This window comes from Myotis davidii, unplaced genomic scaffold, assembly GCF_000327345.1.
Source record: "Myotis davidii unplaced genomic scaffold, ASM32734v1 scaffold38, whole genome shotgun sequence".
NCBI lineage: Eukaryota > Metazoa > Chordata > Mammalia > Chiroptera > Vespertilionidae > Myotis > Myotis davidii.
In genome coordinates, this window is record NW_006291383.1 from 4,068,438 (window position 1) to 4,082,344 (window position 13,907).

A 13,907-nucleotide genomic window follows, 5' to 3' on the forward strand; every position below is an offset into this window, starting at 1 on the left:
GTCAGGGTGCTGGTTACCTGAGAGAGGAGGGGCTGTGGATCAGAAAGGCACGCGGGCTCGACCCGGAGGTTCTGTTCTGGGTGCTGCTTGGGTGGCAGTGGCTCGCCCTTACTTGCTTTATGACTTATTTATTCACAAAACAGTGTACACATGTTTTCTGCGCTCCTCTTTACCTGTGATTACTTCAAAATCTAAGAATAATTCAAGTGCCTGGTGCCGGACAAAGGCTGGGTTTCCTTCGCCCTCTCCCTGTGCGCTTCCCGGCTCTTGTTCCGTGCTTGGGAGCAGAAAGCAGAAGTGAGAAAATGCTGAGGGAGGTGTGGGTGTGGGCTGGCCAAGCCCTCCCCTGTCCCCTCCCCCTCCCCCGCTGTACTGCTCCCAGACACAAATGCCCCGAAAAGACACTGCCCAGAGGTTTTCTTAAACCACTTTATTCAGGTTGGCTGGTAGTTACGGATTGAATCATGTATATAGGGTTACCCACCCCCACCCAACCCGGGGCAAAGCCCTCGGCCTCTCCCACATCCCCCAAGCCATTGCTGAGGGGTGGCCAGAGGTTTGAGCCAGTTCTGAGGGGGTGTTGGGCCCAATAGAAATATTTACACATCACCAGGGGCGGGTGTCCCCCTGATCAGGAATTGTGAGGGGATTGGTACTGGGGTCCCAACAGCCCCAGGCCCTTGGGTGGGCTTGGCATGGACCCCGAGAGAGAGGGCTGGGACATTGGGAGCTGGCAGAGGGGGCTCCTGGGAGAGCCTCAAAGACCCTCAAAGGGGTCCTGCTGGTGCAAAACTCTGCATGGGGCCATGGAGTCAGAGGGGGAGGCCCTCTGCAGGAAGGGCAGAGATTCCTGGTCGCCCACCTCCCTAGAGGGTGGGGCAGGGAGCTATTTCTTAGGACTAAGGAGGCTGAACAGGAATGACCCACCAGGAGGCAGTGGGGCGTCTCCCTTTCCTCCCAGGGTCCCTATGAGTGACCCAACAGGCCACAGCCCCAGAGCAAGGCTCTCCCGGGGGCTCTTGCCCTGTCTCTTCCCCAGGGGAGAGGCCCTCGCTCTACTCAGAGATTCAAGTCCAAATCTGGGGAGGGGTTGCTGTCCACATCCCCAGGCTCAAGTGGGGGAGAGTGGAAAGGAGGGAGAGTAAGGCTGGGAGGCCCTGGCTAGGGACAGGATTGGGGGACAAGCAAGCAAAGCAAAACACTGGACTCCACTGAAGCTGGTGGCCAGAGGGGGCAGCCTGCCCCCGCACGGCGTCCCGCCCCCATGTTTGGAGTAGTTGTCCCCTCCGTGCCCAAGGCTACCTCCTCCGAGCCAGGTCGGGTCACTGCACGGATCTGAAAAGGAAGGGCTGAGTGGGGCTTACATGCTGAGCAAAGGGGTGGTGGTCGGAGGGCCCACGTGGTGGCCACAGGTCTCGGGGACGGGGAGGCGGCTGGACCCGGCAGTCCCGTCCCCACAGTCCAGCAGCTCCTCATGCACTCTGTACAGCCTAGGGGCGCGGGGGGCAGGCGGCGGGGTAGCGCCGGTCTCTAGAGGCTGCAGGCCTCCTCGTCCACAGACCGCTTCCGCAGCTCCTTGCCCGGCCTGGGGGGCGGCGGGGCGGGCGCGGCGGGCGGGGCTTCGGGCAGATGCAGGACCGAGTTCTCCCCGGGCTGCACCCGCAGGTAGGCCTTGACCTTGTGGTGCCTGGCCTTGCCGTCGCTGAAGTCGATGACCCGGCACTCGTAGGTGCCTTCGTCTGTGGGCTTCACCCGGGACAGGCGCAGCTTGTGGGAGATGTTACTGCCCACCACTTTGACCACCTGGGGGCGACAGAGAGACCGTGACCTGGCCTTGGGGCCGCTGGGAAGACGAGAGTGTCTGCCCACTGCTAGGGCGGGGCCCCAGAGACACCCCCACCAGGGCACCGGGAGTTCAATAGCAAAAAGGTAGAAGCAACTTAAATGTCTATCCACAGAGCAGACACATCAGCGGAAGTCAGTTCATTCCATGGAACACGGCACAACAGTTAAAAGGAATACCCTAGAGCCAGGCATGTCACAGCTCGGTGACACGCAGGCAGTGAGATCTCATTGCAAAATTCCTACCATTTCTGTACATAAGCACATAAAAACACTCTATTCTGGTTTTGGAGACTTGTGTGTGTACAAGTTCAAAATACATAGCAGGGAACACTGGCCTCATCTCACAGGCTGCCTTGAGGATACAGCCCAGGAGAGGGCTGTGGACTGGGGTGGAATGCAAAGTGAGTTCTTAGCTTAGTCCAAAATGGCCTATTTCGTAAACAAACAAACACGGCCTGGCAAACATGGCCCAGGGTTTGAGCATCGACCTATGAACCAGGAGGTCATGGTTCAATTCTCGGTCAGGGCATAGGCCCAGGTTGCAGGCTCACTCCGCTCGATGATTTTCTCTTACCATTGATTTTTCTATCTCCCTCTCCCTTTTCTTTCCTCTCTGAGATCAATAAAAATATATTTTTTAAAAATACAGGCTGATCACAAATATATCAGCATTTCAATAATTGTTCATCCCTGTTGGGGTGAACAGAACAAGTGTCTGTGATATTTGTCTTTCTACCTTGGCTTTTTGTTTATGTCTTTGATTGGGATTTTAAATTTTATTTAAAAATTGAAATTTAACTTATACACAGCAAAGTGCACACTTGATAAAATTGTATAAGTGCACACAAGTGTTTCCTTGTGCAACCACCAACCAGAGCAAGGCAAGACCATTTATAACCCTAGAGCGCACCCTTGTGGCCCTTCCTCACCAACGTTCCCCCCATGGGGTTAACTACTACTCCCACGCCTATCACTACAGTTCAGTGCAGCCTGTTCTTGCACTCTTTCATGTGTAGCTTCTTTCACACAACATAGTATCAGCGAGATTCTCCATGTTGTTGCATGTCTATGTTTGTTCTTTTTCATTGCTGTGTAGCATTCCATCATGCGATCACTGGGAAAGCTAGGTGAAGGATACAAGAGACTGTTTTTGCAACTTCCTGTGAGTCTATAATTCAAAATTTAGGAAGTTAGAAAAAGGGAGGGAGGGGGGAGTTGGGCCTGTGGAGAGGAGGGTAATGGTGAGTGGGGCTTTCATCCTTCCCTGCCCCACCTCCTGCAGCCCCCACCCCACCTAGACTGGACATTGGAGATCAGTTCCCAACTGCCAGCTAGTGACCCCCTTCCCAGTGATCTCACCACCTCTCACGTACAGGCTCTCCAGGCTCAGGTGGGGGCTGCGTAGGCTCCAGACCTGGGGCCCGGGCACTGCGCTCTACTGGCCCCTCAGCTGGTCTTTCTTGCCAGGCCCCAACTCCTGGAGGCGGAAGCCCCTGCTGATCACTCACACGGTGAGGAGCCAGGATGAGAAGGGCAGTCTCTGACGGGGCTCGTTCACTCTGCAGACTTGTTTCCGAGGCTATGCTGGGCACTCACTGGTCTGCTCTGGCCTCCCTGGTGCCTTCTCGTCTCCTCCCAAATGCTAAGCTCTTTCTGACCCCAGGGCCTTGGCATAGGCTGGTTTCCCTACCTGGGTGCTCTGCCCCATCTCTCTTCACCTACTTGACTCCCATTCATTCTCGATCATCACCTCCTCCAAGAAGCCTTCCCTCACAACTCTGCTTCCTTCATAGCAGTCATCACAATTTGAGCACCATTTAATTGATTTGTCTGTTGATTTGATTTTTGTTTTTCTCTCTGGCTCAACTATAAATTCCATGAAGACAGGAATATATATTTTGTTCACTTTAGTGACCACCACTGGGTCTGGTACCCTGTAAATAATAGTAATAATAATAATAACAATAAATTCTTGGATGAATGGACTCACTGTAGTTCCTTCTTTCTCCAAATGAAGTGGTACCCAGGCTTGCTAACTTGAGGTCACATACACACAATTATACCCACTTCACAGATGGTGAGACTAAGGCTCCAGAAGGAGCAGTGACTCTCCCATGGGCACTGAATCAGTGAGTGGCAGCTCTAGGAACTGAACCCAGGCCTGACTCCATGCATTCTATCCCTCAAAATGCTGTGACAGGCCCACACAGGGTCACCGGGAGCTGGCAGGGCCAGGGCCGTGGTGAGGGGGGTGCTTCCCAGGCTCCAGAGGAAAGAGGGCAGGGGGGCAGCGGCAGGGAGCCTGCCCATCCTCCCTGATTCCGAGCACTGTGGCTGGCCATCGTCCCGGGAAGCGGGAAAACATGGGCTGCGGCACAGCAGGAGGCATGAGGTGGGCCATGGGCCATGGACAGAGCTTCCCAACAGCAAGCCGCGGGAAACCTGACAGCAGCCCTCTGGGTGTGGGGGCAGGCGCCCCTTCCCAGTGCCAGGCCGGGCCCAGCTGGAGGCTGTCAGCCCTGCTGATTCCATCACCTCTGGCCAAGGGCAGGGAGAGGTCCTCTGGCCCTGCCATGCTCTCGGGGAGTGAGGGGATGCTGTTGCAAATGCGCAGCGGGAAATGAATTACCGCAACATCTGTTTCCCTCACGGATATTAATTATCCTTCATTTGTCAACCCTACAAGGCGCTAATGGAGTAATAATGCGAAGCGCTGGGAGCAGCCAGCTCCTAGGGAGGGAGCATGGAGCGTGGCCCACCCCTCAGCCCACCCTCACTCACCTCAGGGCGCTAAGGCTTGGACAGGCTCCCTCCTCCCCCAGCTCCCTCCTCCCCCAGCTCCCTCCCACCCTGTCACCCCTCTGCCAGCAAACACATGTGGCTTTCAGAAGCTCTTCCCCAGTCCCCTCCCCGCTCCCCCCGCCCCCCCAGAGGAGGAGGGGGACTGAGCACACTGTAGGGGTGCGGGAGGCTGGGCTCTGATCCAGACAGTCCAGGCACCCTGGCCCCGGTTTTCTTGGGCTAGCTAGATCATCCATTCATTCGACACACATTTATCAAGCGCCCCCTCTGAGCAATGCCCGCATGGGCTCATGGTCACATGGAGGATCCAGACCTCACACCTGTAATCCAACACCACAGTGAGCTGGTTCTAATAGGACACGGCCCCCTCCCAGTGATCTGTGCCAAGCGCCGTCTGGAGAAGGCAAATACTGAGAACAATAACAGTGATCCTGGTGCTGGGAGCTAGTGTTTATGGCGTGTGTGGTCACTGTGAGATGATGTGCTAAAGCTTCACACATCTTATCTAAATCTCGAGATAACTCCGTGATGCGGGCACTTCTGAAATACCCCAAACACCCATTGTATGAGTCAGGAAACTGAGGCTCAGAGAGGTGCCGTGCTTGGCTCAAGGTGATGAGAGAAACCAGGCCTTAAACACAGCACTGGGGAGCCTCCCAGGACCAGGGAACCTCAGCCTGTCTCTCCACCCCCTACCTCATTCCCCAGGCCCCCAACCCTCCGTGCTTTAGGGGGGCCCAGCCCTTCTCAGAGACAGCCTGTGGGAGGGGCCCCATCATCCTGCCCTGCTTCCTGGGGGTGGCAGAAGCAGCCTGTTGGATCTCATCATTCACAAATTGGGCAGAAAATCCTGCGGCCCAGACGTCCAATGAGACGGAAGCGGCCAGAAGAAGAGACCCCCGCACGGCCGCCTGGCTGTAAATCATAATCACTGCAGCACAGGCATCGACAGGCCCTCGTGGTGCAATTAAGCACCTAATTACGCTGAAAGAAACAAGGCAAGTCCACGCCGTGACCAGGCGCAGCCTCTTCCCTGCTCGCCTGTGGCCCAGGCCTTTGCAGGCACCAGGGCCCCTGGGCCATCCGGCAGGCAGGCTGGTATTTTCTCCTCAGCACCGTCAATGTGGGTGCCTGGTGCCAGGCCTTTCCTACGTGTGGCCTCACGGCTGAGGCCTAAGATGCGGCAGGCCCGGGGAGGTGCTGGGGTGGGAACAGGGGTCAGATGGTCCCTGTCCCAGGCCAGCTCCTGCTCGGAGCTCTGCCACCCCTGTGCCTCCATCAGCAGCACCCAGCCACGCCAGCAGCCTGCCGGCAGGTTCAAGAACCCAACTCAGGGTCTCCCCAATTCTGGGCCCCAGAAAGCCTCACCCACTGTAGCTTGACCCCCCCAAGTCATCATTCCCAACGCTGCTTCCACACTCAGGCACAGTCCATCTCCAAAGCCCATTGATCTTTCCCCTGGACATCACTGGGCCCCTCTCCTTCCCTCCAGAATCCAGACCCTCGCGCACTGGCCAGAGCAAGGCCCCAGCTGGTCTCACCCGGGTCATCACCCCAGCCTCCTCCCGGTCCCTGTGGAGCCACTCTGGCCTTTTCCAACCTGTCCTCCCATGACAGCCAGACAGATCTTTTCAAAATGCCCCCAACTTAGAAGCCTTTCTTCTACTGCTCCCTGAAGTGACTGTCAGGAGGGGGAGCACTTTGGGGTCTCATCCCTGCCTCTCCGCAGCCACATCAGCCTCCAGTCGTTCCTCCAACACACACAGCCAGAGACGTTCCCTTTTCTGCTAGTCAACCCCTCTATACTTCAGTGCTCATCTCAAATAGCACCTCCTCCAGGAAGCCCTCCAGGCCCCCCAGTCAGGTCAGGTCCTGTTACTGGCTCAGACTCCCAAGCAGCTCTCTTCATGTTGATGATCACAATTGTCATTTGATTTTTCATCATGTGATTATTGGGTTAACATCCATCTCCCACACCGACTGGGAGCACCTTGAGGGCTTGGGTGTGTGTGACCACAGCCTTCACAGGCAAATCTTCGTGGCTCTCAACTGGAGCCCAGCTGCTCTATGGATGTTTCTAGGGATTCCCAGGATGGATGTGTTAATGTTGTAATTAGCCTAGTTATTAATGACAGGAAAGGAGCAAAGGGAAGGCCAACTATTATATTGGGGCTAAGGATTGAAGCTGAAACCCAGACTATTACAGGCATGTCATTTGGGCAGCTTCGCCAGGAAGCTACAACTTTGCACTCCCCAGCGGAAGGGAAAGGGAAGGTAGATGTATGCCCAGGAAAGCGGGGGTGACATCAGGAATACACTTGTCTGCCAGTCACACCTGGGGACAGGTCATTGGCCAGAATTGGGCCTGGCCACTGCAAGGGTGTGAAACTTGAGATATTTAATCCCCTAAACACATGCTTCCTGGCATTCTCCCCTGTGGCCCATGGCCATGTGGACCCCACACACAATGGACGAATGGACCGTAACCAGCCTGATGCTGGACTGGACCTGGCTGCACCGTGGAACAGAAACTCAGGGCAATGGCTTTGCTTCTAGCTCTACCGAAGCCCCCACTACACGTCTTGTACGACTGGACTAAGGGAAATGGGACTTGGGAAACCCAGGGGTGTAACCACACAAATAAATAACTCATCCTCCCGGGTGAGTCTCAGAAAATTCCTTTTCTGGAGATATCATAAGGACTCCACCCCCAGACTCAGGGGGGAAAGGGACACCTCAACTTCCCTGGTAACAGATGGAGTGATTTCTGCCTCCACATGAGCCTCGCCTCGCCTTCCTTGCAGACTGCAGGACTTAATGCCTAATGTGTGCTGTGAGTTACGGCAGGAATTTCAAGAAAAGATAGAAATGTCTACAGCAGAAAATGAAAGCAGGGCACCCTGACCCACCGCTTGGCCTGATAATGCAGACTTCGTGGACTGCTCCCGGCCCCCACCCCCACCCCCCTCCGTGCGGCACCCACAGGTGCACCACACGTGGGGGGCAGCCAGGCAGGGCAGGAGGGGCTTGACCTGCAGGCCACTTGGCTGACCTGACAAACGCAGCTGCCTCTTAACTAACCAATTACGGAGATTCTCGGTGGGGCTGCAGAGTGCTTCCTGAGACCTCTTGGGCTGCTCCTGGCTTTGGGGGTTTGGCTGAGGGTTGGGGGGTGGGGCGGGTAGCAGATTGGGATGAGTGGGCCAGAGCACTAAGCCACGTGTACCCGGGACCTGGGCTTCCCGTGGCTCTTTCAGACTGAAGCAGGTGACGTGAACTGAGTCTACAGCACCAACAACGTCGGTGAGACGGAAGGAGGAACTACCGGTGAAGAAGGCGGTTGGCCACTGGGAACGAAGGTGTGTGGAGAACTTCACCTCATCTTAAAATTAGGAAGCTGGGAACCATCTCCACTTGCAAAACTGGTTAAGGGGGAATTATCCTAAAGTGTAAAACAAAGAGCTTCAATTGGATCAAAAGAACAACTTCCAGAACTTGAAAATGGCCGATAAGCAGCAGGATTTGCCTGAATCACAGGCATGAGACTCAACCACCCAGGGAGATGTTTCTAAGGCCAGAGGCCCTTCCCCAGGCCCCTAGCTCAATGAGATAATTCCTGTAAAGCACTCAGCATGGTTCCTGACATGTTAAGCACTCAATGAATGGTAACTGCATTATTATTATTGTTATTACTATTTTATCCCAGGTGCCTGTCCTCCCACCCACATAAGCCATCCCTTGGTTCCCCTCCAATTCCCTGCAGAAAAGCTGGGCCTCTTTCACTGCTCCACCCCCACCCCCGCCCCCACCCCCGTGTCGGACATCAGTGAGAGGGAAAGCAAGGCGCAGGGAGGCGGCAGAGCTGGAGCCAGGACTCAGCTCCCCGGACCTCAGTGCCGGCCCCAGTGTGTCCTCACAATCCCCCCGCCCCCAGCTCAGCACAGACCCTCTGCACCCTCCGAGGGTTAGCATGCCCCCGCTCCTCCCACAGGTCCCTGAGCCCATCAAGCCCCTGGAAGCTAACTGTACTCCCTCCTTCAGAACCTCAATGCTACCCAGCCGGTAGGCTGCATTGTTTGGCTCCCATGATGTTTCCAAAAATCAAATTAGGTCCCAATAGTTAAAAATCAGGAGATATTGCCCTGGCCGGTTAGACTCTGTGGTTAGTGTGTTGGCCTGTGGACCAAAGGGTCTTGGGTTCGATTCTGGTCAAGGGCACGTACCTTGGTTGCCGGCAGCTCCCTGGCGTTGACCCTGGTCTGGGTGAGTGTAGGAGGCAACCAGTCAATGCACATTGATGTTTCTCTTTGTCTTTCCCTCTCTCTATGAATCAATGGAAAAATATCCTCAGTGAATATTTAGTTAAACAAAAATAAATAAATAAATAAATAAATAAATAAATATCAGGAGATATTCCACTACAATTGGGATTTTTAGAAGACACGGAACTGTTGGGCCAGAACAGTGCCTGGGTTCTGCTGGACATGAAGGAGTGAAGCCCTGCACGAGTCCTTCACATCACCTGTACACATACTGAGGCTACGTATGTATGTGTAATAGTCATTTGATAATTTTTTTAAAGAATAGTTTATTGATTTTTAGAGAGATAGGAAGGGAGAGGGAGAGAGAGAGAGAGAAACATCAATGTGAGAGAGTAACATCGATTAGCTGCCTCCTGCAGGCCCCCTGCCAGGACCAACCCCCAAAACCTTGGCATGTGCCCTGATGAGAAATCGAACCAGCAACCTTTCGGTGCACAGGATGATGCCCAACCAACTGAGCCACACCAGCCAGGCACTGTGCTGGGCTCTGGAACTGTAACAGTGAATCAAGCAGGCACAGTTCAGCCCTACTGTGTCCAGGGGAGTCACAGGATGGATAATTACAAAAGGAAATGCAGCCAGCAGGGGAAAGTAAGATGCCCGCTGAGTCAAGGAAGCTTTCCTGACTTTAGCGCTAAAGGAAGAGAGAGGAACAGACAGGGACTGGCCTGTGAGAAGGCAGAAAGGCAGCAGGGTTGGGAGGGGCAGGGGAGCCGGGTCAAGCAAGATGAGACAGCCCAGAGGGTGAGCAGGGAGCCCAAAGCCTTGAAGGCGACAGGAAAAGTCTGAGCTTCTTCTAGACTGCAGGAAACCAGGGTGGGCATCTGCTGATGGTGCCGCCAACTAAACGTCCGTGTATTTAAGAGCAGTCACGTGTGTGACGCTGTCTGTGAGACCCCAACCAGGCCCCGAGAGCCCCAGCTGGTGCAGGAAATCAGGGGCCAGGGTGGGGGAGAGTGGTTGCACAATCAGTCTGAGCGCGTTTATTTTATTATCGAATTAGCATCTTCGAATTCTCCTCACGTGGGGCCAGCAGCCTCTAATTCTAATCCTCTAAAATCAATTAGATTATTCTCTCCTTTGCCTGAGATGCTCCTTAAACCCCAAACAAAATCATAGGAGAGAGAATTGCGATAGCAGGGTATACAAATATATAGAGATCTCCACCTGCCTGGACTTACCAGGGGGTGTTTGAGCAAGAAACGGGACATGACACATGGGTGTGCCCCTGGCAGAGAGGGTGAGGGTGAGGGGCCGGGGTGTAGAGGGGTGGACCAGCATCCACCCTAAACTGGAAATGGCTCAAATTTCTAGACCCCAACTCTGAAAGGCCGTGCAGCAAACAGCACAAATGATGCTTTTATGGTCCTCTCCTCCCCTCTCGTCTGCCCACCTTTTGTCTGAGGAGCTGTGGGAGCCTCCTCCTAGGCCCCCTGCCTCCACTCTGCCACCCCATCCCTCCCAGTGCCTGCTCGACACTGCGACTTCTGCTGTGGCTCCTTGGTGTGTCTGTGTCTAGTCACCTTTGGGGTCCTGAGCTCCCCAAGTCCTTGAAAAGTTGTGGAAGAAGCAGCAGAAGAACGAACGTGGAGGCCACTCCCCACGCGTACACACCCATACCCCTGAGCACCTGCATTTTCTGAGTGTGGGCTCTGGCTTCCTGCCAGGATGACCTCCTGCCCCACGCGCAATCCCAGCTGGTCTCATGGCCACATGCATCCTCAGGCTGTCCCTTCTGCTCAATCCCTTTCGCCTCCTTTCTCAATTCTGCCTGCCTTTCCCAGGCCCCTCTTTGGGTGCCCCTCCACCACAAAAACTGTCACTCTCTCCAGCATAGCCTACAGACAAAGAACTGGAGTCGGCTCAGTCACACCATGCCCTCTAGCAAGTCTCTAGGCCTCAGTTGCCCCACCTGTAAAATGGGTGAGTGCTTGCCCTTCCCTGTGGAGGGTGGAGCAATGATAAAACGAATCAATGCATAAAAGGCCTCGCCAGTCCTCAAATCCTGCGGCACAGCTCCCCCACCTGCCTCACCCCAGGAGCCAGAGCACCCAAGTGACCGTGAGAGGCTGCGGCTGTCAGCTGTGATGGGCCGAAAAAAGCCAGCTCAGTCTCATTAGGCCCCGTTGGTCCCCCAAATAAAAAATGCTGCTGAGACAGACATGAAGCATCAGGGACGCACACAGCCTTGGTTCCCGACAGGGAGAATGCGTCTTCTCTCCCCTGTCATTTTTTTGTGCCTGTCATTCAATGAACTTGAAAAATCTCCAGCTTTTAAAAAACAGATCAGAGCCATTTCCCCTCCCCCTTGTTTTTCTTCTCCTCCATCCTCTTGCCCAAGCTCCCTGCGGTACTGGACCAAAATTTTTTTTTAAATTACAGCTGTGTCCTCCATTAGAGCCCTTGCGAGAAGTCATTACAGAACTCACACTTATTTTGGTGGCGTCCTTCCCCGCGTCTTCCTGCAGAGATGCTTTTAGCTGTTGGGAGCAGGAGGGGCGGAGAAAGCAGAGAGAAGCCATTAGCACCACTGGGTGGGGGTTCAGACAACAGCTAAGATTCTAGCAGCAGGTGAACTCTGGGGACCCTGGGATCCAGAGCTGGGGGTCCCTCAGCTCTGTGTCCACTCAGGAAGAGGAAGTGAGTACGGGTAAAACCGACTGTATCTGGGGATAAACTGGGTGAGTACGTGAGTCTGCGTGGTGTGCCTGTCTGTACACCCGTGCCTGTATCTGTGAAGGGGTTGTATTTTCAGGTGTGTCACACACATGAGCGAGTGTCTGCAGCAGAAACTGTCAGAGCCCTGCCCGCAAGCTGTTTCCTGCAAGCTGGCCTGGAGGGACCCTGCAAGCTGGCCCGGAGGGACCCTGCAAGCTGGCCAGGAGGGACCCTGCAAGCTGGCCTGGAGGGGCCCTGCAAGCTGGCCCAGAGGGACCCAGCGGCAAAGACCAGCACCGGCCTCAGGGCCCTCTCTGAGCACCAGAGTCCTCTGAGCCTGTGTGGGGGGAGTCGCCACTCCCAGGAGCAGGACAGAGTTTAACAGGCGTTTGTGACTATGTGAGAAGCTCTCTCCTGAACCTGGGAGAATGTGTGACCACCCCCATGTATGCACAGGGAGGTGTGTGAATGTATGTGTTCAGATGGGAGTGGGTGGGCAGAGAGGGTGTGTTTGCATATGATTTGCATATACTAGTACACAAGTGTGAGAATAAAAGAGTTTCAGCTTTGGTTCCCCCAGATGCAGCCCCAAGACAAAGACTTGAGTGCAAGTAGCTTATTAGGAGGCGATCCCAGGAAACAGCAGTAGGGGAGTGAGTGCAGGGGACAAGAAAGGGAGGAAGTCAGTAATGGGTGCATCGCCAAGCCAGCACCCACCGTGGGCAGCTGGAACTTTCTCCCACTGGGCACCTCAGGAGAGCACAGACCTCTTCATTTCTCCCAGCTGAGGGGCGAGGGCACTGGGGGACTCTCCTCCAACCCCTGTGGCTCGTGGCGGAGGGCTCCTCCAGCCGGCCTCACGGACCAGCAGGCCCTGTTGTCCACAGAAAACCCTCAGCTAGAGTCACGGGGCTGGCAGTTGGCAGTAGGGCTGGTGGCGGGGGATGGTGTATTCCCCGGGTGTGTGGGCGGGGACATCAACAGCATCTGGTCCCGTGGCGGGCACATATGAACGTGTCGGTGCGTGGAGGCCAATGCATGCACGGAGGCCGGCCGCAGGGGTGTGCTGCACGTGTGTGGAAGGGGACGTGCACGGTGCTGCCATGTTCGCAGGGGCCTTTCCAACACCGCTGTCCTTCAGCTCGGAGCAGTGCGGGGAGGTGAGTCAGGAGATCACCTGGAACCAGCTTCTGTCCCTCTGCCTCGGTTTCCCCACATGTACACGGAAGTGTAGCTGCCCGTGGCTGCACTCTGTGCTCAATGGAGGGTTCTCTGGTGGTGCCCATCCCAAGTGCTCAGCCCAGCTCTGCCTCCTGCCGGAAACCAAGCCTCCAATTCAGAACGGGGGGAAGGGGGAGGGTCCTTGCATCCCTGGGATAAATCCTACTTGGTCATGGTGTATGATCTTTCTGATGTACTGCTGGATCCGATTTGCTAAGATTTTGTTGAGGATTTTGGCATCTATGTTCATGAGGGATATTGGCCTGTAATTCTCTTTCATTGTGTTGTCTTTACCTGGTTTTGGTATTAGGGTGACGCTGGGTTCTTAGAATGAGCTTGGAAGTGTTCCTTCCTCTTAAATTTTTTGTAGTAGTCTGAGGAGGATAGGTTCCCTCAGAAGAGGTGAGGGTCAGAGACACCCACCCAGGCCGGGTTCTGGGCGGCAGTACCTGATTCGAGGCCCACGCCTGCTTGTCGGTCCAGTCCCTGTGGCTCCGCACGTACCACCACTGGATCTCCAGCGAGTAGGAGGGGGAGCCGCTACCACGGAAGGAGCAGGCCATCTCCACGTCCTCACCTGTCCGCGCCGTCATGTCATGGGGCGTCTCTGTGAACAGGGCTGTGCGGAGAAACGGGGGAGGAGTACAGGGGGCTCAGAAAACAGGACTGCAGGCACAGCGCTGGTGGCTGGGAGAGGCGATGAGGTGGGAGCCGCCAGGCCTGCAGGTGGGGCCCCTGGAGAAGTCAGCGAGGGGTGTGCAGCAGCAGCTGGCCAGACGGGAGGGGAGGGAGGAAGGAGCTGGCCCAGGGCCCCGAATGCCCCACTGGAGCCCGGCTTCTGTCCCAGAGCCCGTGGCACCACCAGAGACTCACGCAGGGAGCAATGGGTCAGAGGAGGTGGGGTTGCAAGGTGTGAGCAAGGTGGCCAGGAGGCCAGGAAGGAAGCTGCCCGTCTCATCAATTCTTCCAGATTTCTCCAGGCGCCTGCACCCCAGGCCCCTCCCGGGTTATTCCCAACCCCAGTGCTCAGTGTAGGGTCACCCAGGAATGTTGCCTCTG

General features: G+C 55.5%; 1 protein-coding gene across 1 annotated transcript in view; it reads right to left on the minus strand.

Annotated features, from left to right (window-relative positions):
* Positions 1–415: 415 nt before the first annotated feature.
* VSTM2L (V-set and transmembrane domain containing 2 like) overlaps positions 416–13,907 on the minus strand; it is a 19,781-nt gene continuing 6,289 nt past the window's right edge. Inside the window, exons 2-4 of the mRNA XM_015564441.1 lie at positions 13,298–13,467; positions 11,399–11,449; positions 416–1,803 (exon numbers count right to left, since the gene is read on the minus strand). Of these exons, the coding sequence (XP_015419927.1) occupies positions 1,531–1,803; positions 11,399–11,449; positions 13,298–13,441 (468 nt within the window). The 5' untranslated portion in view covers positions 13,442–13,467 and the 3' untranslated portion in view covers positions 416–1,530. The remainder of the gene's footprint in view (positions 1,804–11,398; positions 11,450–13,297; positions 13,468–13,907) is intronic.